Consider the following 27432-nt stretch of genomic DNA (forward strand, 5'->3'; position numbering starts at 1 on the left):
TCCCTTCTCCAAACGTTTTGAGGTTTATTATTATGTGTGGTCATCATTATGTCTGCACAAGTTATAGGGAACGATAGGTCGTGATGGCCACATAAGTCAGCCTCTCTCATTACAGTGCTTGGTGTGCTGTAACAGTAAGCTGTCAGTATTTTGTCACAAAGTGTCAGCTGTGTTAACAGTGTCCTGTGAGTGAGGAGTGTCTGGTGCGCCCCCTGCTGCTTCCCTCTGGTGTTGCCGCCTAATGGGCGTCTATTGCGGAGCTTTGGCCCGGTTAGGGGAGGAGTCCTTCTTGCAGGTGGAGGAGATCCGGGGTGCAAGCAGGGTGCCGGCCAGTGATGGATGTGCCGGAGTGCCCCCCGGATCTCCGGGATCTGGAGACCAAGCTGGGCAGGAAGACCCCAGAAGGGCTGCTGAGATGGATGAAAGAGGAGCCCGGGGAGTGCGAGAACCCCATTCAGGACGGTGCTAGCCGGGGACTGGGGGACAAGATCCGGGCTCTGCGCCTAGAGATGGTACGGTACCCTGCCTGGGGGACTCTATGCTGGAGGGGAGGGGGCTGGGTCCACGTTATCCTATACAGGGGGCATACAGCTGTACGCTGCGGCTGTATTGTATATACTGTGTGCAGCTTATTATCAATGAGAGCAGAGATAACTCATCTAAGCTGATCTATAGAGCTGTAGTTGCTGTCCACTGTAATGTATAGAGGTATATATATGTCATATACTCCTGTCCTGTGAGCAGTCAGGAGACTGCAGCATGTGTGGCTGCAAAGCAGCTGAATCCCCATCTCCTGCTATATATAGGACCCCATATGTCTGCAGATCGTGTGTTCTGTATGTGGCACTGCAGATGTGTGTGATCTGGAACACTGCAGCACTATGTATGCATACACTAGCTTATCTATCTATCTATCTATCTATCTATCTATCTATCTATCTATCTATCTATCTATCTATCTATCTATCTATCCCTGGTGTGTTTATATTCACAGTATGGCTGTAATACACAGTGTTTACAATGCATACAGTATGACAGTGTGACAATACAATTTGCATACTATAACATGCAGTAAAATGTATATACAGTACTGTAGGCATGCATTGTATGTCTTATATGCACTACATACTACACATGTGTATAATATGGGGAAAGCTTTATGTAAGTCCACCAGTAATATGTCACTAGCAGACATTATGGCTTGTACTGGGGTGACCCTGGCATAGCTCTCACACTGACCTCTGACCATGAAGGGCTTCTTCAATGAATTCTGTTCTAAAGAAAAAGTGTTCTTGTTGCCAGGCAACTAGTCAGCTTCCAGCTGTCATTTTCCCAGTTTAGGAATGTAACTGGTGTAGATTAGCTTAAAACTTGACTTTCATTTTTTTGCTCTTCAGGAGACAGAGTTAGCAGGGGCTGACCAGGAACTGATTACATTTGTGAAAGGAATGATTTAGTTTTCCTGGCATAGATCAGCCCAAGCAGTGTGAGTGCTGGGGACCCCGCCTGCACTGCCAACATCCGTTTGGAAGTACAGATCAGCCTATCAGAAAACTATATAGTATAGTGTACAAGTCTGGTTATCCTCATGTCCATTTCTGGTTTACCTCCCACGAGTTCTGGTAATGGTAGAAGGGAAAGCCTGGCAAACGGAATTTTACCTGAGGTCACATTCTCTCCATGAAGCTGGTGGTGGCCATATCAGCTCCCATTCATTTATAATGAATGGGATTCTAGAGCGTTTTTGCAAAATTGCATGCAACCAGATGTTGTGTTACGGAATGTATGGTTGGAAACATCAGACAGTGCAGTCTATGTACTTCTGATGCCTTTGTGTGTATCACAAACTGTCCATTGCTGTAAACACGACCAACAATGCATGTGTGGGGAAAGGGACTTACCCATTGTTATGTAGTGGCTTAAAGGACAACTGAAGTGTGAAGAATATGGAGGCTGCCATATTTATTTCCTGTTAAACAATACGAGTTACCTGGCAGCCTTGCTGATGTATTTGGCTGCAGTAGTGTCTCAATAACACCAGAATCCAGCATGCAGCTAATCTAGACAGATCTGACAACAATGTCAGAAACACCTGATCTGCTGCATGCTTGTTCAGGGTAAAGTAGAGGCAGAGGAGACGCAGGAGTGCCAGGCAACTGGTATTTCTTAGAAGGAAATGAATATGACAGCTTCCATATCCCTCTCATTTCAGTTGTCCTTTAATGTGGCCATAAACCTATTGCTTGTTCCTGTTGATTTTCTGCCGACTTGATGAATCTGCAAGAAATCAATGCCCCTACATGCTGACTCAATCGATTTTCAGCCAAAATCAATTGAATTGGTTGATTGGACCGAACGAAAGATATTGATTGGGGCGGGTTGGACCGATAGAGTTGCTCTGCTTTAAAGGACAACTGAAGCTGATCCCTGCAATAGAAGTTCTGTCAACCTTATAGCTCCTCACTCTATCACCCCGAGGGCTTATTCAAACAGACAGTATTGTCATAGTTAGTTCACTACTACATTGCCACCTGTCTGCCATGGCCTCTCACAGCTCCCCCCACCTCCAACTCCAACTATGATTCGCTGATTTAATGTAGCTGTTCTCTGTGCCCTCCAGCTATGCAGGGGTTAACCGCGGAGTCATTTGTTTAGGCTGTAATCCAAGCACTGGCTTTCTACACTTTGCATTGTAATCACACAGACTGGTGACGTCAGGCCCTGTCACTGAAGCGTGGCTGCATAGCAGGTTCTTCCTGTCTGTCCCTGGCACATGCTGTCTGCCCCCCATCCCCCCTCCTGGAGGGCTGCAGCATGCCACTGACCCATCTGTCACCCTGCATGCTGTGTTCTGTCATTGCAGACCAACTACGTTTATTGCACATGCTGAAACATATTAATATTGTTGTACAGTTTTAGTGCTCCAATGTTAACCTGTGCAGTGGTACTACAAACCCTGCCTGGTTCCTGCACCACGGGCACCTAACGATTGACCTACTTATACTTTTGCATTATAAGCTTGTCTATGTTCCTTCAGTGTGAAAAGCTTGGACAATACAAATTGCATGTGTTAGGCTTCTTTTAGCCCGGCAGCTGACAGGCAGTGAATTTGACGCCTGTCAGCTGCTGTCCTGCACCAGCTGGGCACTTGTTAGTACTTAGTACCAGTGTCAGACAAATGGCTTCTCCATGGAGTCACATCTGAGCGTGGTCAGAAGTGACATGTTGCGTCTTTCTGTTGCCGGGTAACGCCATCACATTACACAGATTCTTCGCTTCCTGCACTGGATACCTGTAAAAAGGAGAATACTCTTCAAGATTGGACTGTTGACGTTCAAATCCTTACACAATTTAGGCACTGGATACATGAAGGACTTGCTGAAACCAGACCCTCACCAAATTTCTCACAACCTCACATCAGCAGGATCCTTAAACTTGTTCACTCCCAGAGTGAACCTCAAAACCTTTGGAGCCAGAGCTTTCTGTCATGATACCTCTATCCTTTCGAATCCCCTCCCCCCAGTAAAAACAGCCCCATCCCTGGAGCTATTCAAATCCAGACTGAGAAGCCACCTGTTTAGTCTGGCATTTGCGGACTTGTAGAATTCTCTGTACCACAATTTACCAATGAACCAATTATCGGTCTGAGCCAAGCTTATGTGCTTTGAATTCTACGGGAGAAAAGCGCTTTACAAATGTTGGTGTTACAAATGCTGCTATCCGGCTGAATTTTAATTGCACCCAAATGGCGCTTGTGGGCGGCAGACGGGACTCTGAACTAACCAACAAGCGCACATTCAGTCGTAAGTCTGAAAGAGGCCTTAGGCTTTTTGCACACTGCAAGCGATTCTGATTCAGATTCCGCTTTTTAATCAGTTTTTACATCAGATTCAGATTCCGATTTGCAGTGTGCAGGGAGCAAACTGCAAATCAGAATCGGAAGGAAAGACAGATTAAAAAGCGGAATCTGAATCTGAATCGCTTGCAGTGTGCAAGAGGCCTTAGCCTGCATTTCTCCAACTTATTTAATTGAGCATGTATTCCATGTTATGACTAACATCATCAAAAGTACCACTTGACACATATATTTATTAGGAGTATGCTATAATTGTGAAATAATGCATCACAAACATTCCTCAATGCTTATAATTATCTAAAATATTTATTTGTACAGCAAAGCCCCCGTTATCAGGAACTCAGGGAATTGGAAGTCTTAACTAACCGGCATGCCTGAGGGACAAGAGGGACTTTGTTTTCAGTGGGTTTTGAGGCTTTTTAAATACTTACTGAGCCTCCAGCGATGTCTAGCAGCCTTCCTGCAGCTCCTAGCGGCCTTTGGCGTCCGTGCACGCAAGTCTGTGTGTCACCTGACCTAATACGGGGTCAGGTGACACACCAGCTTGCGTGCACGGGGAAGCCGTAAAGTCGATAGCAGTCCACTAGGTGCAGGAAGGCTGCTAGTACTTAGTATTTAGGGGGAGGTTTATGCTTTTTAGGCCGGTTTTTTCAAGCAACCAGCAAGCGCATATATCCGACATCCGGCGATCCCCGCCGGTGCCGCATACTACTTACTATATTGATTTGACTGCAATACTGTCAGGTACCCCCTAAGCCCAATATGAGTACCCTGGGGTGAGTGTACCACATGTGGAGAATCTAGGTATCAGTAGATATATAGCAGCATGTACACTTCACATGATATTGTTTTCACATAACATTTCATGCTGCTGTGACTGACTTCTCATTTCATAATTACTCTTCCTTCTGTCACGTAGATGTGTGTCATGGTGGCATCATCCATTGCCTACTGGGCCATCCACATTCCTACTGGAGCTGATGATTATAATCTGCAACATTCTCGCCCTTTCCCCGCCCTTCTCCATCATTTCCTTCTCTCTGTCTCCAACTGTCCTAATTTCTCTCCCTTCCAAACCTTAACTCTTTCCGCTCCAATGTCAAACTGTGTCCAACGTTGGTATTTCTTGGCTAAGCTTCAATGTCCGACATAGTAAAAATGGCTGTTTCTGGATAAAATCCGGCACATCATCACTCTATTCAGATAAACGTATCGGACTAAGGCTAGGTTCACACTTGGTACGTTAACGTATCCGTGGCTCAGTTTTTCAGCCCGAATCAAAAAAACAGAGCCACAGATACTAATGTTGAAAATAGAAGCTGCCTTCACTCAAACAAAAAAACAAAAAACGGATCCGTCTACGTTCAGGGGGATTGTTTTAAAAACCTGAACGGACGGTCCAGATTTGCTGCATTTTCTTGGATTGTAATCGGTCCTGCATACACGGAGGGGTAGTGAAGGGCAGTGGAAAAACAGATCCCCCTCTACACAGGCATCTTTGGACACAGAAACGGTTCCGTTTCTGTGTCACAGCCTGTGGGGGGAGAGGCAGTCGCCATTGCTGGAGGGGTAGAGCAGGCAGGACTGGGGTGGCAGCGTTGAGGGGGGATATTCCCCCCCCCCTCCTTCACCTGGGTTCCCGCTACCCCTCCAGCTAGTCTCGGCAAAATTGTTAAAATGTATAGCGGCAGCGAGTGGGGAGCTTACCTTCTCCTCCTACCTCCTCCCCTTGCCGCGGCACTGCCTGCAATGTCGCCCTCCGAAGTATAGAGGGCGGCATTGCAGGCAGTGATGCGGCGAGCTGAGGAAGGGGAGAGAAGGTAAGCTCCCCACTCGCTTCCACTATACATACATTAACAAGTTTTGCTGCAACTAGCTGGAGGGGTAGCGGGGACAGGGGGACCCAGGTGAAGGAGGGGGGGACGTCACCACTGACAGATGCCACCCCTGTCCTGTCTGCTATACTACTCCAGCATGGCGGTTGCCTCTCCCTGGGCATACGCTTCCACGGATTGGAGACGTATGCTGCAAACAAAACATTTTTAGGAAAAACTTGGGGGGGGGGGGGTTGAAGGGAAAAAAACGTTTACAAAAATGGATCCATTTAAAACAGATCCGATCTGCAACGGACCAGTGTGGGCCTAGCCTAAGTCTGACACTTTGATCGTCACCGGCCCCATCCTCCGCCGCTGCGCCACGCGATGTAAATATTACATGGGCACATTTGGTCTTGTTGCAGGGGCGCCTCTCCCAGATCTGGTCCGGCACAGCATCACCCTATGTGGTTCAAACAAAGTCCAACATGCTGATTTTCTGCAGTCCTATGCTTTGCTGTGTAATTACCAGGGCTGTGGAGTCGGTCCAAAAATCCACCGACTCCGACTCCTCAGTTTAGGATTCCACCGACTCCTCGACTCCGACTCCTCTAATTTGCATATTACAATTTTGTTGAATAAAAGTATGTAACATGAAATTCGTCTCTTAACTGCCAACGCTTAGGAATTTTACAAGACAACTGAAGTGAGAAGGATATCTAGACTACTATATTTATTCCCTTTAGACTAAAACTAGTCCTTGGTAAGAGTACTTGTAAAAGGTACAAACCGGAACAAAGAACATCTATCAGGCCCTAGGCAATGTAAGTGTGGGTACATGTAAGAATGATGTGCAGGTACTCTGCAGGGGAATGAGGAGATTCTTCCTCTATTACACATTCTTCATGCACAATCTGAACAAGGTTTATGGGTGACAGACAACACCTCTGTGTTCAATGTGCACAGCATTTTCAGTGGATTCCCTGCAGCTCTGTGGGGAGTGCATATGTAGAGTATAGTACTACTGTGTAACAAAGTAAACCTGAGACAGATGAAATTAAAGTTTTATACATACCTGGGGCTTCCTCCAGCCGCCTTCAGGATAATCGTTGTCCTCCTCCACCACCTGGATCTTCTGCTATGAGTCCAGGTACTTGAGCCAGTCGGGCGTAGTGCACATGCACACACTCCGCCGCCAGGAGCATACTACACCTGTGCAGCACTATTGCGTAGGTGCAGAATGTTCCTGGCTGTGGGAGCGGCATGCGGCCGGACAGCGCTGACTGGCTGAATTACCAGGACTCATAGCAGAAGATCCGGGTGGTGGAGGACAGCGAGGGACTGATTAGCCTGAAGGGGGCTGGAGGAAGCCCCAGGTATGTATAAAACTTTACTTTTCATCCGTCTCAGGTACCCTTTAATTTGTAGTCGCCAAACCAAATTTTAACAACATATCAAATTATTTCATTTCATCAGCAAAGAGAGTGCATACATTTGCATAAATCAGCATCAGTGCAGAATTATTTCCATCTCATTGACCATCTCTATTAGTGACACAGCTACACATCAGGCTTTATTCTTACAGCATAGATGTTATTTAGTATATATAAGAGATTTCTGTGTACACATCATATATACAGTCACAATCAGATATTTATATCTGACCTTAAAAATACGGGGACTGCTTTATTGAAGCAGCACAAGTAACTAATTTTGATTGGTTTATTTCATTTTTGTGAACTAAGCACAGCTATTACTGTATATATATACTGTATATATACATTATTTTTAATGACTATTATCTGAGAAATAGAACATTTTATCATATTTTCTATTTTACTTACAGTTACAACTTCATTAGGAGTCGGAGTCGGTGCATTTTTTCCCGACTCCGACTCCAGGCACCCAAAATTGCCCGACTCCACGACACCGACTCCACTACTCCGACTCCACAGCCCTGGTAATTACGACATTACACTGGTGTGTGTGCAAGGAGGGTGGAGCTAAAGCGCATGAGCTGGACCCGCCCCCTGATGCCGTGTCACCTCCTCGCTCTAGAGAGCAAGGAGATGTAGATGCTCCAAATGCCAGAAGCTGCAGAATTTTCACTATCACTCACGTCAGAAGAACAGACATTGGAGAGACTTACATCATATCAAATATCAGCAACCAGGTCACTAGCTAGACACAACTGCCCACATAGTTGGCTTTACCAGACATCCTACCTAATAATATACAAGTGTCCTTGCGTCCTGTCCCTGTGTCAGTGCTCTTGCGCTACTGCGCATGTCCTGCACTGACAACCGTTGGAACAGGCCGGCCAGCTGAGTGGGCGTGCATGTACACGTGGGGAGCGGTCGGGCGCGCAGCGTGTGAGTGCGCACCTGGCGATGACAGACCTAGAGCGTTTTTAAAAGGGCTTTGGTCACACTAGTTTCAACATAAGTTTATAGAGTGATATTGAGGTGGAGGGATATTGTTACTGTGCCTAGTACAGTACAGTACATGGGGGTTGATTCACTAGTGATAATGCGCTCAAACAGTGCGAGTTAATATAAGCAAGCGCACACTACGTGCGGTCCTGTCAGCGTAGTGCTCATGCACTTATCTTTTGAAGTGATGTGATGGTAGCACGATTGCGACACTTCACTAGCGCAGCTGCTACTACATTAACGCTAACAGGACCACATGTAGCGCGCACTTGCTTGTGTTATCTTGCGATGCTTGAGCACATTATCGCTAGTTAATAAACTTCATGGTGACCTCTTTAGTTTATTCACTTTTATATTACTTTAGGTAGACTTCAAAGGCATAAAAACAAAAGTTGTTTAGGTAATACATTTATTGGCTTGTACAAGATTTCATTGCAAGCTTTGGAAACTTTTTAAAGTGTACCAGAGACGATGGATATTCATGATTTTTTTACTCACCCGAGACTTCCTCCAGCCCTATAAGCACGGATGTGTCCCTCGCTGTCCTCCCGCGTGCCTCTGTTAAGCGGCAATCAGCTCCGGTATTTGGCTCAGTGACGTCAGCAGGGGGCTTCTGCACATGTGCAGACCTGACCCCTGCTGACGTCACTGAGTCAGACTGGGCCCGACTGAGCCGAATACCGAGTGCTGATCGCGGTTTAACAGAGGCACGCGAGTGGACGGCGAGGGACGCATCCATGCTTATGGGACTGGAGGAAGTAAAAATCTTTAATATCTGTTGTCTCTGGGTCACTTTTAAGTTTCAGAATGAGATCAGAACTGTATCTTGAAAGCTTGCAAGGAAATCTTGTACAGTTAGGGCCCGTTATGTCTCATGCAATTCTGATGGGGAAACAGTCTATTGAAATCAACAGTCTGCTGTCCGATTCGCATGCAGGGAAAAATCGCACGACATGCTACCTTTTTTTACACCTTGCATCACTGTGGAAACGGGCCCTTGGTCAATACAGGTATTACCAAAACATATTTTCTTGTTATGTCTTCAGATTCTCTCCATGACTAACACTACACCACATACAACTGGCTTTAAGTAAAAAAAAAAAAAAAAAAGTTTTATACATACCTGGGAATTCCTCCAGTCCCCTTCAGGCTGATCAGTCCCTCACCATCCTCCTCCGCCGCCTGGATCCCGGTAACATTGCAAGTCTGGGCGTACTGGGCTTAGGGCACATCCCATCGCACACCCCATTACCCTACCGGCCGCGGGAGTGTGATGGGGAAGCACATATGACTAGACTGTATCTCTGCAAACTGGCGCTGACTTGCAAAATTACTGGGCCATCTGAGTCTGAGTGTTCTCACATAAGCGATGAGCTTTCTATCCAGTCGCAAACATGGCTTCTGCACCATTTTCAGTGTTTGCGATTCAATAGAAAGGATAGGGAAATCGCTAAGAACTTGAAAAAGTGTTTTGTATAGCGATTTCCCCAGCACTTTTAAGAATAAATACATTGTATTTATATATTTCCGGGGGGACACAGTTTACTTCTTGACTGACGTCAGGAAGTGGAAAAAAAAAACCGCTACACAAAAGCGCTTCGAAAAGTGCTTTTCTAAGTGAATATCGCTCTAACAGCACTTTCAAAATCGCGCAATAAATCGCTGAGTGCTTGCGATAGCGCTGGCGATTTATAATGTGAATTAGGGCTGAAGGGGGCTCAAGAAAGCCCCAGCTATGTATAAAACTTTTTTTTACTCATCTCATGTACACTTTAAGTACACTTATGCTAGGTACACACTATGAGATTTTCTGGCAGATTTACAGTCAGATCCATTATTTTTAACATGTCAGAAATGGATCAAAAAATCAGATCGGACATGTTGGAAATTGATCTGACAGTAAATCTGCCTGAAAATTTCATAGTGTGTACCCAGCGTTAGAATACAAGTGAACACATAGCTGGTACACCCCTGGCTATGATCTCACTGGTGGCTGGCTTGTTCCAAGTGTGCCTGTCAGATATCATGACTGCGGGTAAACTGGCATTTTTTTAAACAGAGATTAAAGATAGCCCCCTGCATATTATTCACTTCTGTCCCATAACCTATCCTTAATGAAACTTCTTCATGCCATAGTGGAATCAGATCAGTGCCCATACAGCCTGTGTGTTCCTGACCCTATTAGTGTAGTCAGTATATGTGTGTGGTCAGTGTGGATTCAGCTGTGCTCCCCGCCTGTTGCAGTTGACACGTGTGTGTTGTGTGCTGCAAGGTCATTCAGTCACCAGATTGCTGTGTGCCACCAGGGAGGGGAGGTGTTGGGGGGAGATTGGATTCCAATGGGACAATTGTTTACCTTATTGACTTTTCATTATATGGCCTTGTCTATTATTAGGTAATATCCGCACTTGAATAAAAATTCTGATTGATTTTTGCACACAAGACTTTTGGCCTGATTTAGTCAGACTTTCTCAGCCTGAAGATTATCAGATAATATAAATAATTCTGAAAACCTGGCCTAGAGAAAGTTATTAAGTTCCTCGTACAATTGTAGAATCCCGTCACTGTTTAAAGGACACCCGAGGCGAAAATAAACTAATGAAATAAACAATTGTATCCATCTTCCTTCTCCTAAAAATGACTTTTTAAGATATTCCACAGTTTTATTTTATTTTTAAATCTACTTTTTAAGTTTTAACTGTTTTATTGTTTTTGCATCAATGACACATTCATTGAAGTATGCCAGAGCAAAAATCTATGAACTATTGATGCTTTTTATCTCTTTCCTGCTCTCAGAAGCCATTTTCTGCTAGGAAAGTGTTTTATAGTTGGAATTTCTTATCAGTGAGGGTCACACTGTAGTCACTTCCTGTCTGATTCAGGACTGAGTCAGCCACTTACATACCTGATGTTTAACTCTTTCAGGCAGAGAAAGAAAAAAAGGAACACAGCATAGTTATTTGTGTGCTAGGCACTGTACATACCCATGTCTATCTCATTATGTCACGTCACCTCGGGTATCCTTTAAAGAGAATCTGTACTCTAAAATTTTTACAGCAAAAAGCATACCATTCTATTCATTATGTTCTCCTGGGCCCCTCTGTGCTGTTTCTGCCACTCTCTGCTGCAAACCTGGCTTGTAATTGCCAGTTTTAGGCAGTGTTTACAAACAAACTAACCAGCTTGTGATAGGCTCACATAAGCAGAGTGTGTGAGTAATACAGAGTGTGCAGGGGGCCTGCAGAGGGTGTGTATCACTTCTATCCAATCACAAGCAGCCCTGCACATTCCACACATTCAAGCCTTAGCCCGACAGACACAACAGAGGAAAGGAGATAAGATTTATTACAGAGACAGTGCAATTAGGAAAGGCTGCAGTAACCAAGAGCACATTAGAACAGGTATAGGAACTTATAGGATAGAAGAACTAAGGCTGAAAAATTTGTTACAGAGTCTCTTTAAAGCTACAAGATCTTAGTATACCTCATAATAGCCTAGTAATCAGAGTGCCCTATTGTGGCCCTTTTGTGTCAAATGGGGTTTCTGCATCGAGGGACGGTTCCACTGCTGTGCAAATCGGGCCAAATCCGCAGAGTTTCTCTGCAAGCAAACCGCGCGGGGAAACTCTGCCATAAGGGCTGATTCCACCGCCGCTGTCCGAAACGCTTCCTTTAGCAATTCAGATGACATTGCTGCATTTTTTTTGTGCGGGAGGCAGAATCCCATAGCCTTGATTTGTCTGTGTACTCACAGACCAGGAAGTGCCGTCGCACGTCTCGCAACCACGTGCGATGGGTAGTGGAAACGGGCCCTTACAAAAAATGTGGTTCATCAACCCTCTTCCTAAACAAACTCACTCACTCATACCTGTATGATTAGCAGGCACTAACTGAAATTAAAGTAGACCTGAGCTCATGCACAGAACACAAGGAAACCATAGATTAATCCACCCTGTTTGTGTTTAGAGTGAAGAGCCTGTCTAATTCCCCCTCAGCTGCAAGTAATCACAATTGTAATTTGATCTCTCAGCTGTGTCAGCACAGAAATTCATTAGTCACAGCAGCCTCAGCTAATTTGTATACACAGGATGTAAACCATTTGTCTGCCTCCATGCAGTGATCTGCAAACTTGGCCCTCCAGCTGTTAAGGAACTACAAGTCCCACAATGCATTGCAGGATGTTAACCATTTGTCTGCCTCCATGCAGTGATCTGCAAACATGGCCCTCCAGCTGTTAAGGAACTACAAGTCCCACAATGCATTGCGGGAGTCTGACAGCCACAGTCCTGATTCATAAAGGCAGATGCATTGTGGGACTTGTAGTTCCTTAACAGCTGAAGAGCCAAGTTTGCAGATCACTGCACTAGGGAATTTGATTGTGGTCAGGAAAACGTGGTGAACCGTCATGTGCTTTCCCATACTTGTTTACGATTCTTTTTAAATGTGATTGTATGTATTTTTTTTTTATTTCGTTTGTGTTCAGGGGCTGATGTCAGAGGCACTGAGGACTTCATTTTAAATAGCTTTATTTCATAAGTTCAATGTCCCCTCCATAAGTGGGAGAGTGAGCAATCTGATTAGTATAAATTTATAGTTTAGTTCCACATGAATGATTGAGAATAAGAAAGCCTGTTTTGTAATACTTTGATGCAGAGAGGGAGAGCAAGGCGTAAATAAACCCATAGCAGTCTGTGCAGGTGATCTGTGTCCTTAGAGCTCTTTCACACCAGACAACGCGTGCAGGAGCCGTTCTCCTGCACGCGTTGTATAGCCTGCGGCGTGTCGTCGGGATGCTGCGGTGCGACGCAATCAGCGGCCGTAGCTGTTAATTGAACCCGACGGGGAAAACGCAGACGATTAAAAGCTCCTGGTTCATCGTACCGCGTCTATGGACTTTCATTTTACCTTGGTTAAACGCAAAGTATCAACTTTACATTAAAATGCAGCAAATTTGCCCTGGTGTGAAAGAGCCGTTAGCACTGCTTGACTATGGAATGTTTTGCCTAGGCAACGATAGCATGTCAGTCACTGCGGGTATTTGAATATTAAACATGCAAATCCCGCTGAAGTGCCAGTGTCAGTAATTAATGAGCTGCAGTTTTACTAATTGGAATGGCTTTGATGATTATGGCTTGGAGCCATGTGATAATGTTGCTAGGGGGCCCCATCATGTCTAATGGATGGAGAGGTTGTACTGTAGTAAGAAGCAATGCATGTATCCCCACTGAGAAATGCTGTGTTTCTGGGTGTTGTGTTTAATAAGCAGATATTAGGCAGGAAGTTCTGTATCCAGATGTTCTCACGCTGCTGCAGTGTTTCCAGATGGAGCGGAGGATATTAGCGGTCGGGAAGACGTGATCCAAACTTCCCAGCTAACGTTCTCCAGCCTTTTTCATCCAGAACCCTTCGAAAGACCCCCCAAATGTACACACACACGTACACACACACCCACTCACACACACACCACACACATACTACCCCACCAGCAGCCTTCCTAGAGTAGCTCCAGGTCATCTCAGAGCCGGCTGTTCTGTCACTCCACTGATGATAACTCCATTTATTCAAAAAAAAATTTAGAATGAATTATGCCGTCTGTGAGGAAGAAGGGGAAGGGGGAGCCAGGGCAGCCGGCAAGTGACATTCTGTTGTCACCCAGATAGATGAGGCAGCAGATGGAGCAAACAGACGGATGTGTGATGGAGAAAATAGCTCTGTGTGTTTACTATTGTCAGTTACTATGTAATACGTGGAGCTGCTTCAGAGCAATAAGGAACACTTGTAATCCGTGATATAGCGAAGGAGCAGTGGGAGGCTCCCGAATTCTTACATTCTATTTTTCCAATTCTGGTCTGTCCTCTTCAACTTGAAACTTACCTCCATCCTGGTCTTCTCACGTCATCCCACAGCAGTAGTACAGAAGTGAGTGACAGCGGGTGGTTGCTAAAAATAGAAAAATGATAACTAGGTCCCTCTTGGGTATCAAAAATAGAAAACGAACTTTATTTAGGTTTTGGCATATGTGTTGGCAGAACAGCTTTAAAAACAATTAAAAGTAGCCATAAAGAACACACCACAACATCCACTCACCATGCATGCATAGGCACTCATACACCCCTTCTGGTACCGGTACCAATGTCCCTTTCTTCAGAGAGGGGGAGAGGATTGCAGCAACAGTAAGCGTAAATGTTAGTCTTCAGCTTGCAAGCACATAAACTACTTTTCAGCCGGCATTTTAGTGTCTCACCACACAAGTATACTTCCGTTCAGTCGTCCAGTGCTCCGGGCTATTCCGAACAGGTCCCCCACAGAAGGTCAGGGTCAGCAGTACCAGTCGTGAGGCCTCCGTGCTTGGTGGTCAGCAAGTCAGCTCAACCTGTTCCGCATACGCTGTGGCAGGGAGCGGAGAGCCAACCTCCATTCATGTAGTTGGTGTTGCAGCTGCGTGTGGGTGCTCACAGGCTACGACAATTGCACCCGCCTATCAGCGGGTGGTTGCCCCAGAGGAGAATAGATCAGATCCAGTGCTGGAGGAGGCAATGTCACTGTTCTCTTGGATGTACAGTATAGGTTTATTTACTGTACAGGAGACATACACTGAATCATAGCAACGTCTGCACAAGGAAGGCATGGGCCAGTAAGATATAAACACTTTGAAATAAATTACAGATAATTATTTCTACCTTGACAAGACACAGAACATTTATTCTGTGTCTTGTCAAGGTAGACAAGAACACTTTTCTCCTGGTGGACTCAAAGCACAAGAGCTGCAGCTACTAAGACACGCTCTATAGGCAGTAGCATTGTTAGGGAGTCTTGCCCAAGGTATTCTTGCTGAATAGGTGCTGCTTACTGAACAGGCAGAGACGAGATTTGAACCCAGGTCTCCTGTGTCAGAGGCAGAGCCCTTACCCAGTACACTATCCAGCCACAGACCCTGATTGGGTACTTACACAATATGTAAGCTAACTATTGGAACATGCAATACTGCATGAGTACATCAATATCTAAGTAGGCAAGCTTGTTAGTCATTAATAATTTCATAGGTACGGTATTTGTATGGACAATAGTATGTTGTAACTCAAGGTTAGCTAGTTTCGTTATGATACACTGTATGGCCTTTTATCTACAAGACAGAAAAAACAATCAGCTGCACATTCCATTCCCATGAAGACTGAGAAATGTGATAAAGAGAACCTGTTATTACTGAGAAAATAATGTGTAATACAAGGGAAATGTGGAAATTGGCTTATAGGTGGCCATTTTTTATGACACTGTCAATTTTACTTCAAATGAAACAAAGGATGGAAACCGCTGCACTCACTAACCCCATCTTTAGGTGCTGGAAACCCAATTATGGCAAGAAGGTTTTAGGTTAGACGTAGTTTCCGTACACTCCGACAGGTGAAGTCCAGGCCGCTGGACGGCCATGGATGCGGGAGCACGATCGAGCACTCGCACAGCCAGGGCTGTGCAGGCGCACTGAAATTGACACTAGCCGTCTGCAGGGACCAGAGGATCAGTTTGAGATAGCGTGGGCACAGAACGTCTGCAGGGGCTGGGGGAAGCCTATGTAAGTGATTTTTTTTTTTTTTGTGTTACTTAATTAGGGTTCACTTCAGCCTACAGTGTTGTTCACCTTATGCATCTGAGCAACTTTCACCTCCCATTCATTCGCCATAACTTTATCACTACTAATAACATTGAAATGATCTATATCTTGTTTTTTCCACCACCATTTAGGCTTTCTTTGGGTCGTACATTTTGCTAAGAATTATTTTATCTTAAATCCATTTTAACAGGAAGATTAAGAAAGAAATGAAAAAAAATCATTATTTCTCATTTTTTTGGTTTTTATAGTTTGAAATTAATACATGGCACCGTAATTAAAACCCATGTATTGTATTTGTCCCGGTTATTACACCGTTTAAATTATGTCCCTATCACAATTTATGGTGCCAATATTTTATTTGGAAGTAAAGGTGCATTTTTTCAATTTACGTCCATCACTATTTACAAGCTTATAACTAAAAAAATTATAGTAGTATACTCTCTTGACATGCATATTCAAAAAGTTCAGACCCTTGTGTAACTATTTATGTTGTTGTTTTTTGTTGTTGTTTTTTTAAATTAATTTTATTTAATTAATTTTTGGTGTGGGAGGTAAACGGTTAATTTTAAATGCAATTTAATGTATCTATTTTATAAGAAATGTATGTGGGTGTAGTTTTACTATTTGGCCACAAGATGGCCACAGTCAAATAGTCCTCCTGGAAGCGAACGATCTCACTTCCAGGAAGCATTAGGAGGACGGGAAACTTTTTTTTGCTGTAGAAAGACTGCGGCCTCTGATAAGAGGCCGTCAGTTTTTCTGCCGGGGACATAGATCAATGAATGGGAGCTATATCCCCATTCATTGATCTCGGGGCTAATGGCAGGCAGCAGGAGCGCGCACGTTCGCGCGCACAGTGCCGCTGCAGCAGCATAGTCTATCTGGACGGATATATCCGTCCAGATAGACTTAAGTGGTTAAAGGTGGCCACACACACATGCACACACACACACACACACACGCTATTAGAGCTTGGCAGTCTATTCGATTTGATATAAACCTTGAATCTATTGAATTTATGGCATTTTTAGACGATACACAATTGGGATATGAATCATATGCAGATCAGGAATGCTAGTTCTGTTTCGAACCACAGGAAATACGTGGGGTGGGAGTGGGCATTTGGAGTTGTGGGTCCCAGCAGCATGACTGAGCAGTGAATCAGGCAATACAAAGCTAGCAGTTGCAGTGGTGAGATCAATATCAGGCTATTATGGTGAAAAGAAGAGATAAACAAACAATACCTGGAAAATTATGACTAGATGCATGATCTCCCACACTAACTGAATAAAGAATGGCCAGCTTAAAAGGAACCGAGTACTACATATAACAAATATATAAAATGCTGCAGTGCTTTTACCTCTAAACGCACACGTTACCAGCTACAGGAAAGCATACTTTTCAGTGCCTGTATGCTTTACTGTACCTACGGTAGCGCAGCGTTAACCTCCCTGGCGTTTTGCTTACGCGCGGCGCATGGCCGCGGGAGGTTTTTTTTAATCGAATTTTTTTTTTCATGTAGCTAGCCTAACGCTAGCTACATGATTCCCCCCTCCCTGCTCTCTCCCTCCCACCCTTCCGATCGCCGCCGGCATTAATACCCATCAGGAAATCCCGTTCTGAACGGGATTTCCTGTAGGGCTTCCCCCATCGCCATGGCGACGATCGGACTGACGTCATCGACGTCATTAACGTCATGACGTCAGGGGGAGTCCCGATCCACCCCATAGCGCAGCATGGCGGTGATTGGCCAGGCTGTGCAAGGGGTCTGCGGGGGGGCCCTCTTTCGCGGCGGGTAGCGGTGGATCGGCGGCGAGCGGAAAAACATGCAGCTAGCAGAGTGCTAGCTGCGTGTTTTAAAAAAAAAATATGCAAATCGGCCCACCAGGGCATGAGCAATCCACCGCGGCGTTACTGGACGAGCTGAGTTTGTCCGTGACGCCCAGGCGGTTAATGCGCGTTACCCCGTTTTTTGGGGTTGTTTTGTAAAGCTGCATTGTGACTTTTTAACGTTGAATTACAACGCAACGTCCCACTGTGAATAAGGCCGAAGCAAAAATCTTTTTTTTTATTTTATGAGATAGTGAATAATATGTGTACTACAGCTAAGAAATAGAACATTTATAATAAAGAAAGGAGTCTAACATTGTTTTCCAGTGCAGGAAGAGTTCAAAAACTTCAAAACTATGCAAAAGAGCTTCTCTGAGCTATTCGAGCCACCCTGTCGAATACAGTCCTGTTTTCTGAAGCATTTAAACAGCCAAGAGACAGTGAGAGACAGCTTAAGATAAGGATTTACCGCAGGAAAGCTCAAAGGGTCATTATTTAAAGCTTAAATGACAGTGTGTGGTTTCTAAACTGCAAATAGTATGATGCAATGTTATATAACTGAAAAGAAAAATATGAGACTCTTTTCTTTGCTACTAATGTTCTATTCATTATCTGTACTACACATACAATTCATTATCTCATCGGCCTGGAACCCACTGAAATCAGCAAACGCGAAACGCTACCGCTAGCGTTTTGTCTGAGCGGTTTGCAAACGGATTCATGCGCGTTTTCGGTCGCGTTTTGCAACATTGTATTTTTTTGCTCAGCGGTAGCGTTTTGCGTTTCGCGTTTTTATCCTGATTGGTCCTGTGAATTATTTTTCATTTTGTTACAGTGTGCTGAACCGCAAAACTCTAGCAAAACCACTCAGTTTAGGTTTTGCTGAGCGTTTCCGCTAGCGTTTCAATACTTTACATTGAAGCACTAACGCTCCCAAAATGCTGCACGTCCTGCGTTTGCGTTTCTGGGAAACGCAAACGCTCCTGTGGAAGTTGCCCCATCCATTAACATTAGCCCAGCGTTTTGGCAAAGTGCTAGCGTATCGCAGCGCTGCCAAAAGCGCTCCTGTGGGTTCCAGCCCTTAAGGTTTTTTTTAGCTTCAGATTTGCTATAAGTTATCCATGTGAAAGGGGCTTCAGTGCCTCAGAAAATGATTGGCAGAGGATCAGCTATGTGGCAGACCGGTGGCATTTTTAAAAACAGGAATAGAATAAAGATGACAGCCTCTGTATTGTTCTCATGTCAGGTTTCCTTACAGGCAGCCAGTCTAGTCATGCAGATTATAGATCTGCTAAATATCTGCTGAATCTGCCAAATGCCTCATTCTGTGTACGGCAAGTCTGTTGTTTATTGCTCCCAATCTGGAGCTCAAGGCTGTCTAGTGTAGTGATTGCACACACTGCTCAGCACAGGACTCTCTATAAGCATGTATGTGATCAACATGTGCTGTTCTATGGAAAGAAGATGGGAAGATGAGGGAAGATGGGTGGCAAACAAGTGAAAGGCATCATGTGGTACAGGACAACAAAAGAGCACTTTTATGCGTTTATTCACAGGTTAACACAGTCATGGGGCAGCTGTGCACACACACTAGATTCCCCAGGCTAGATGGCCCAAAGTCACTGTCTTGGCTGAAGATTACCTACAAGGCTTTAGACAAAATTAGTAATCTTGTCTAATATCAATCACACCACTACAGCTGCTTCTTCATATTATACATGCATTGTTATGATGTCATGTGTGACCCTATGCATAACCTGTAAAAGTGAATATATTCTGAATCTCCCTGCAGCCCACCCCCTTTCCCTGTGACATCACCTCTTACCAATCCGCTGCTAATCCTAGTGAAGTCAGAATAGAAGCTCATTAGTGATCTGAGAAGGGGAGGGAAGGGGGCTTCAGATTAACCATTTCATTGATTACATTCTGATGACTTTCACACTGAAGCTGTGACTGTGTAATGCATTATAGACATGGCTGAGAGAGATGCCCCCTCACATCATAATACTGTTGAGTATAAAAGACATAATAATGTTGGCAAGGCCTGTTCTTTGTGAGGCACTTATTGCTGAGCTCTGACAAGAGAATATAGTAACCCTTCTGTTGTTGAAAAAATATACTGCTGCATTCTTCCCTCAGGTCTTCCCCTAATCTGACTTCTCTCAGGTCTTCCCCTAATCTGACTCCTCTCAGGTCTTTCCCTAATCTGACTTCTCCCAGGTCTTCCCCTAATCTGACTCCTCTCAGGTCTTCCCCTAATCTGACTCCTCTCAGGTCTTCCCCTAATCTGACTCCTCTCAGGTCTTCCCCTAATCTGACTCCTCTCAGGTCTTCCCCTAATCTGACTTCTCTCAGGTCTTCCCCTAATCTGACTTCTCTAAGGTCTTCCCCCAACAGACTCTACTCAGGTCTTCCCCTAATCTGACTCCTCTCAGGTCTTCCCCTAATCTGACTCCTCTCAGGTCTTCCCCTAATCCGCCTCCTCTAAGGTCTTCCCCTAATCTGACTCCTGTCAGGTCTTCCCCTAATCTGACTTCTGATGGTGTAATGGTTAAGGGCTCTGCCTCTGACAGAGGAGACCAGGGTTCGAATCTCGGCTCTGCCTGTTCAGTAAGCCAGCACTAATTCAGTAGGAGACCTTTGGCAAGTCTCTCTTACACTGCTACTGCCAATAGAGCGCGCCCTAGTGGCTGCTGCTCTGCTCTGGCGCTTTGAGTCCGCAAGGAGAAAAGCGCAATATAAATGTTATTTGTCTTGTCTTGTCTTCCCCTAATCTGACTCCTGTCAGGTCTTCCCCTAATCTGACTCCTCTCAGGTCTTCCCCTAATCCGACTCCTCTCAGGTCTTCCCCTAATCTGACTTCTCTAAGGTCTTCCCCCAACAGACTCCTCTCAGGTCTTCCCCTAATCTGACACCTCTCAAGTCTTCCTCCAACAGACTTCTTTGAGGTCTTCCCCCAACAGACTCCTCTCAGGTCTTCCCCTAATCTGACTCCTCTCAAGTTTTCTACCAGCAGGCTCCTCTCAGGTCTTCCCCTAATTTGACTCCTCTCAGGTCTTCCCCAACAGACTCTTCTCAAGCCTTCCCTTCAGACAACTCTCATGACTTTTCCTCAGACTCCTCTCCTCTACCCCTCAACATACTCCTCTCAGGTCATCTCAAAAGACTTCTCTCGGGTCTTCCCCTGAGCAGACTCATCTCAGGTCTTCCCCCTCAACAGACTCCTCTCAGGTCTTTCTCTCAGGTCTCCCCTGAGCAGAGTCCTCTCAGGTCTTCCCCTGAGCAGAGTCCTCTCAGGTCTTCCCCTGAGCAGAGTCCTCTCAGGTCTTCCCATCACCAGATTCCTCTCAGGGCCACATACAATTTGCATAACTTTTGTCAGCAAGCCATATTTTTTTCTCCTGGGAGATTATTAGTCTTTTATGGATAAGTGAATGTACCAACCAACATATTCTCTGTGTTGCTCACAGCAGCTAATTACTATTTTCCTACAACAGCTCAAGAGAAATAGTCTGAATTGTTACCGAGAACAGCAATGACATTTGAAAAGGGTATGGCAAGGACTACACTTGTGTCTGTGGGAAACAACCACGGTTTTCTGTGGATGACTTCTCGCATATAGTTTGTGTTTAATGCTCACCTCAGCCACCATTGGCTTCCAGGAAATCTGAGAATCACACACAGTGTGCGATGTTATTCTGCAGGGACACAAAGCTCTCTATGAAAATCTGTGTCCCATAGAGAATCATTATGTGTGATCTCGAATTGCATGAAATCGCACTTGATTTTTCACGTATGGTCTCTGCTTAAGTTACCCATTAATTCTACTATCTATTCTACTATTCTAATCGTGCCCATTAACAGCCAAAAACAGCCCTGACCAATCAGATTGTTCTAAAAAAACTAATTTATTCCATTAATTTGATCTACTTGGTTAGCGGACTTTCGGCCGTTAATGGACAAGATAGATCATTTCTGATTGATAAGCGCTATGATTGGAAACTATTGATCGGCTGTGGTATTGTATCATTAATGGACACCTTTAGTCTGATGTGTTGCTGTGAGCGGCACTCACAGCTGGAGAGAGAGAGTATGATTGGTTGTTGTGAACAAGCAGCTTTGGCTTACTACACAGGCACAGTACAACCGTGCTGTAAAGGAAGACGTCTCTAATGTGATTGCCGGTAGTCTTTGGAGAAGGGGGGGTTCTCCATGACGGGGCAAGCCTCTATAGCAGGGGTCAGGAACCTTTGTGTCTGAGAGAGCCATAAACGCCACATATTTTAAAATGTAATTCTGTGAGAGCCATACAATATATTTCAAACTGGGACAGTAGGGCTTAAGTCCCTGCTGCCATGGTGATGTGTATGCAGTTGATCTGCCAGGCAGCGGAAGTGTCAGACTTCTCTTCTCTTAGGTTTCAGCAATATCAGCAATTTCCCAGAGAGCCAGACAGGAGAAATACCAACAAACAGCTTGTACAATTAGGTAGCTGATTTGGGGGTTGATTCACTTTTTAGGACAAGATCCCCGCACTTTGATTGGCCCAATAGGCTGCCTGTCATAAGTGCAGGGATCTTGTCCTACAAAGTCACTGGACCTGACAGGGTCTGTTTGTTTTGGGGTAGCATGAGTAAGTTAGTAGTGCATGCTACAGCAGTAGCGTGGATTACTTTGAAAATTTTATTTGTGCTGCCACACTAAGCTGTGCTGCTTGAGCAGTGTATCTTAGTGAATCCACCCCCACCGATTTGAATGTGAGCCAGATTTAGCCATCAATAGAGCCACATCTGGCTCCCGAACCATAGGTTCCCTACCCCTGTTCTATAGGATCCAGAGGTTACCCTCTTCTTAGGTCAGTATTTACTTTTTGACCCGAGCCTCTGCTCGGGTACACTTTAAGGACAAGGTTGGGGAGCACTGCCATAGAAGACTACATGCAGCTTTTCAGCTAGCCTCATCAAGCTTGCATAGCTATCAGAGGCAAAATAGTAGACAGTTACCCAACTGGCTTTTTGGGGTAACACTTTTGAATATCTGTCAAAGTCTTAGAGTGCTTGTAGCTTTTTTTTCCTGCCACCCTAATCATATCTCCTCTCTTCCTGTCTACAGGCATGCCTGAGATCAATTGATGTGCAGATCCTGCAGCAGCTGCTGGCAGTGAATGAGGGCATCGAGTCAGTGAAGTGGATCATGGAGGAACGTGGGAATCTGACCAGTCGCTGCAGCAGTCTGACCAGCAGTCAATACAGTTTGGCAGAGAGTCAGGAGACATCTCGCCGGGGAAGCTGGAACAGCCAACAGGACCCCACTGACAAGCTGGACAGTATCTCCATTGGCAGCTACTTGGACACACTAGCTGATGATATGGATGAGTACAGTCTGAGCATAAGTGAGCCAGTTGTGTCCTCTACCCCATACCGCCATGGGGCTCCACTGACTGCTACCGAGCAGGATGGTGACAAGCAGAAAGACCCTTTGCCAAAACTGGAGCGGGCAGACAGTTCCTCATACCAGAACAGTGTTGATAAATCTAAGGTTTCCCGGCCGCATGTTTTTTCATCTAGTTCCCTATCTGGACAAATGCCAAACGGCCCTTTAAAACTTGCTGCAGAACCAGATGTGGAGGTCAGACCCTCTGAAGAGAAGCCAAAAGCCAAGTCTGGCCAAAATGGCCGAGTGGAGGTAGACAAACACAAACTGGCCAATAAGATCCAGCTGGAGTACGATGCCCACTGGCGCTGGGTGCAGTCTCAGGATGATGTGACGTTCCTATAGCCTTGTGCCTGCAGCTCTGTCTATAACTCATATGGTATATGAGGCTTCTGTCCTCACGGCAGGAAGTTCTGTGTTGTCCCCAGAAGCCGATTACTGAACCTACTGTTCTGTGCATTACCAGGTGTCAGAGGAGGAGTCTGAACAGGACTTCCTGTGCTCTGTTCAGCCCTGTGGGACACAGATGTGCGATGATGATTACCAGATAGAAAAGTATTCTTTTTCTACAAACACAAAATAATGAATTTTTGTGCTATGAACTTGTTTGAGATTGTTTTAAAGGACGAGTCTATGTATAAAAGCACACTTATCCTGACATCTGTCCATAGCCTGCCTTTATACCCAGAGGCCCCCAATACCTGCTTCTGCCCACACAGGCCAGTGGCATAGCTAGAAAGCTTGTAACCCCTGCAGCAAACTTTGATGGGGTTCTTAACCTACCGTAAGTACTGTACTCTTGAGCACTGACAACTTCCCCCACCCCATGGATAGGTCGACATGCCACTCACATTCACTGGGCATACAATATATGGACACAGACATAGAAAAGTCACAAGGTTGAAAAATACAAACATAAAGAGGGTAATAATAATAACTCCAGTATTTGTAAAGCGCTTTTCTCCTGTTGGTCTCAAAGCCCTTGTGAGGCAGCCACTAGAGCGCACTCAGTAGGCATTAGCAATGTTAGGGAATCTTGCCCTAGAACTCTTTACTGAATAGGTGCTGACTTACTGAAATAGGAAGAGTCACAATTTAAACCTAGGTCTCATGTGCCAGTGGCAGAGCCCGTAACCATTACATTATCCAGCCACTGTAGGGTAGCAACCACAATGAGGACCACTGGGCTGCCTTTGCTTCAGGGTCCTATAACAGCAGCTATGGTTACCATTACAACCATGCCATAGAGAATGGGGGGCTAAGCACTTGCAGTAGTTTGTAGGCTGTCAGGGATGAACACTTTTTGCATTGAAATTAATGTAAATACAAAAAAAGAGAAGCAGTAGTATTGTGTATATACTGTGTTTGAAGCAGAGCATCGCCCTTTAGGAGATCTTGTCTACTGTGAGTAGGATCAGCTTCTACTTGTAGCTAGGTTTTTTTTTTTTTTTTTTTAATTAAGAAAAAACAAGGTGAGGTGCTAAAGGGGGTGTGGCCAGCAAATTGGCAAAGACAGTTAAACCTTCACACACTCACCTGCAAACACTGCCAACAGCTGGAGGGAGGCAGTAGTGCTCCTGGAGGAGTCTTTGGCTTCTGTCAATACACCCAGCAGCCTTTGGCTATCATTCATAAAGCATTTCCGCATGCGGAAATGCATAAAACAGCTGACTTTACCGAACACTCGGCAAAGTCAGCATTCATAAAGGCTCTTTCCGCATGAAAAAATGACACTACCGAGCAGAGTGATAAATCACTGCCTTGTGTGGTGATTATCGTAACAAATGTAGCAAAATGTTAATTCATAAAGATCACCGTAAGCGGTGTGAGGTCGGGAAGTACCGCTCCCTCTGATGTGGCGATACCAATGTAAGTGAATGGAGACACACAGACCTCCCAGGCAGTGGCGGCTCCAGCTTCAGATTTTTGGGGGGGCTCAAAGGGGGCACGAGAGCTGGCAGGCCGGGCTTGGGGGGGGGGGGGAGAATTTGCGTCGTGTGAAAAATTGGGCGTGGTCATGATGTCATGTGGGCGGGGCTAACTGTAATGTAGTTGTACCAGCTAACGTAGTTACATGGAAAAAAAAATGAAGTAAACGCACATAATGACAGGTAGCCTTTCACCAGTAAATGCACATAAGAATCAGCTTTTCAGCAGTTAATGCACGTAATGACAGACAGCGTTTCCCCATTAAATGCACATAAGAGACAGCTTTTCACCAGTTAATGCACATAATGACAGACTGTGTTTCTGCAGTAAATGCACATAAGAGCCTGCTTTTCACCAGTTAATGCATGTAATGACAGACAGTTTCCCCATTAAATGAATATAAGAGACAGCTTTTCACCAGTTAATTCACATAATGACAGACTGCGTTTCCGCAGTAAATGCACATAAGGGACAACTTTTCACCAGTTCATGCACATAATGACAGACAGCATTTCCCCAGTAAATGCACATAAGAGACAGCTTTTCACCAGTTAATGCACATAATGACAGACTGCGTTTCCGCAGTAAATGCACATAAGGGACAACTTTTCACCAGTTCATGCACATAATGACAAACAGCATTTCCCCAGTAAATGCACATAATGAGAGAACGTTTCACCAGTAAATGCACGTAATGAGACAGCGTTTCACCACTAAATGCACATAAGAGACAGCGTTTCACCAGTAAATGCACGTAATGACAGACAACCTTTCACCAGTAAATGTAGGTATTGAGAGACAGCGTTTCACCAGTTAATGCACATACTGACAGACAGTGTTTCCCTAGTAAATGCATGTAATGAGAGACAGCCTTTCACCAGTAAATGCACATAATGAGACAGCGTTTCACCAGTAAATGCACATAAGAGGCAGTGGTGGGCTGGGCTGGAGGCCCCAGGCTCAGGCCTGGCTGGTGGTGGGCTGGGGGCAGCTCAGGTCTGCCTGGTGGTTGGCTAGAGGCCCCAGGCTCAGACCTGGCTGGTGGTGGTGGGCTAGGGGCAGCTCAGGTCTGCCTGATGGTGGGCTGGGGGCCCCAGGGGGGCAGCTCAGGTCTGCCTGGTGGTGGGCTGGGGGCCCAAGGGGGGCAGCTCAGGTCTGCCTGGGGGTGGACTGGGCTGGAGGCCTCAGGCTCAGGTCTGGCTTGTGGTGGTGGGTTGGGGGCCTCAGGGGGGGCAGCTCAGGTCTGGCTGGTGGTGGGCTGGAGGCGCCTGGCTGGTGGTGGTGGGCTGGGGATCCCAGGGGGGGCAGCTCAGGCCTGGCTGGTGGTGGGCTGAGGGCCCCAGGGGGGGGGGAGCTCAGGTCTGCCTGGTGGTGGGCTGGGCTGGAGGCGCCTGGCTGGTGATGGTGGGCTGGAGGCCCCAGGGGGGGCAGCTCAGGTCTGGCTGGTGGTAGGGGGCTGGGGGCCCCAGGCTCACATCAGCATCACATATAAAAAAATAATAATTCAAGTTGGCTTGGCTGCCCACCCCACAGTAACCCACCTTGATTCCTCCTCCTTCTGCTGAGCTGTCGATGGAGGTCCTCCTGCGTCTCCGTGAGTGAGTCACTAGTAGTGAGTGACAGTCTGGTGGCTGGAATGAGTCCCCGGCGCCGTCGGAGTGAATAGCAGCAAGCCTCTCTGCTCTGCCTCTGAAGCTGGGCGGGTGGACGGGCAGGCCAGGCCAGGCCAGGCAACACGCTGCACACTGCTGCATGTCACATGACGGACGTCGTCACGTGACACAAATGAGCCACGAACGTTCCCTTGCCGGTGCGTGGCACCTCTGTATACAGATAGACTGTATAATTACCCGGGCAGGGGCGGGGTTCCTTCTGACAGCCAGGCTAGCCCTCTTCCTTCCTTCTTCTGAACCGCGAGTACTGACTTGCGGCGGCCGCAGCCCGCGGGGTGGCTTTAGGGGGGGCTGGCTAGTTGACAGCTGGGGCTGAAGCCTGGGTAAGCCCCAGTGTAGCGCCGCCACTGCTCCCAGGCAGCTGCAGCAGAGCGGAACACGGAGAAATGTATCAACTCGGCTGCTTCCGTGTCTCTGCAAGCCTACCGTCAGCCTGGTTCGGGGAATCTCCGCACTGCTACCGCACATGGATACTTTTTTATGAATGCCCACCCAGAAGTCTAAAACACCGCCAGCGGTGTTTTCCCGCATTGATTCCCCTTACCGACAGCTCTTTTATGAATGATAGCCTTTGTGGGCATGATTGAGGCTATGGCCATCTGATAGGATAAGTTTACTTTACAAGTGTACATCCTTGAATATATGTATAGCTACCTGTGTTATGCAAAATAATTAAACATCATATAGATGTCTGGGTAGCAAACTAATCTGCGGATGGATGAATCTGTACCATCTGCTGCAGCACTTTAACGGGAGAGTCCATGCTCGCTCACTAATAACAAAGTGATCTATCATTGATCAGTGCTATACCAGCCATTTTGTAATTTACACTTATTAAAAATTACCTTTTTGTTTCA

General features: G+C 45.7%; 1 protein-coding gene across 1 annotated transcript; it reads left to right on the top strand.

The window, feature by feature from the left end:
• Nucleotides 1-281: 281 nt before the first annotated feature.
• Nucleotides 282-27432, top strand: LURAP1 (leucine rich adaptor protein 1). Its single transcript, XM_068242535.1, has 3 exons — nt 282-512; nt 22653-24873; nt 26933-27432. Exons 1-2 carry the CDS (start codon nt 336-338, stop codon nt 23316-23318), a joined length of 843 nt encoding a protein of 280 aa, XP_068098636.1. The 5' UTR covers nt 282-335; the 3' UTR covers nt 23319-24873; nt 26933-27432.

The sequence above is a fragment of the Hyperolius riggenbachi genome, chromosome 6 (assembly GCF_040937935.1).
Source record: "Hyperolius riggenbachi isolate aHypRig1 chromosome 6, aHypRig1.pri, whole genome shotgun sequence".
In the NCBI taxonomy this organism is placed as follows: Eukaryota; Metazoa; Chordata; class Amphibia; order Anura; family Hyperoliidae; genus Hyperolius; species Hyperolius riggenbachi.

Coding starts and splice junctions, on each gene's coding strand:
- LURAP1 (XM_068242535.1), top strand. CDS start 336: ATGGATGTGCCGGAGTGCCCCCCGGATCTCCGGGATCTGGAGACCAAG. Junction 513..22,652: donor GGGCTCTGCGCCTAGAGATG/GTACGGTACCCT, acceptor TCCTGTCTACAG/GCATGCCTGAGATCAATTGA.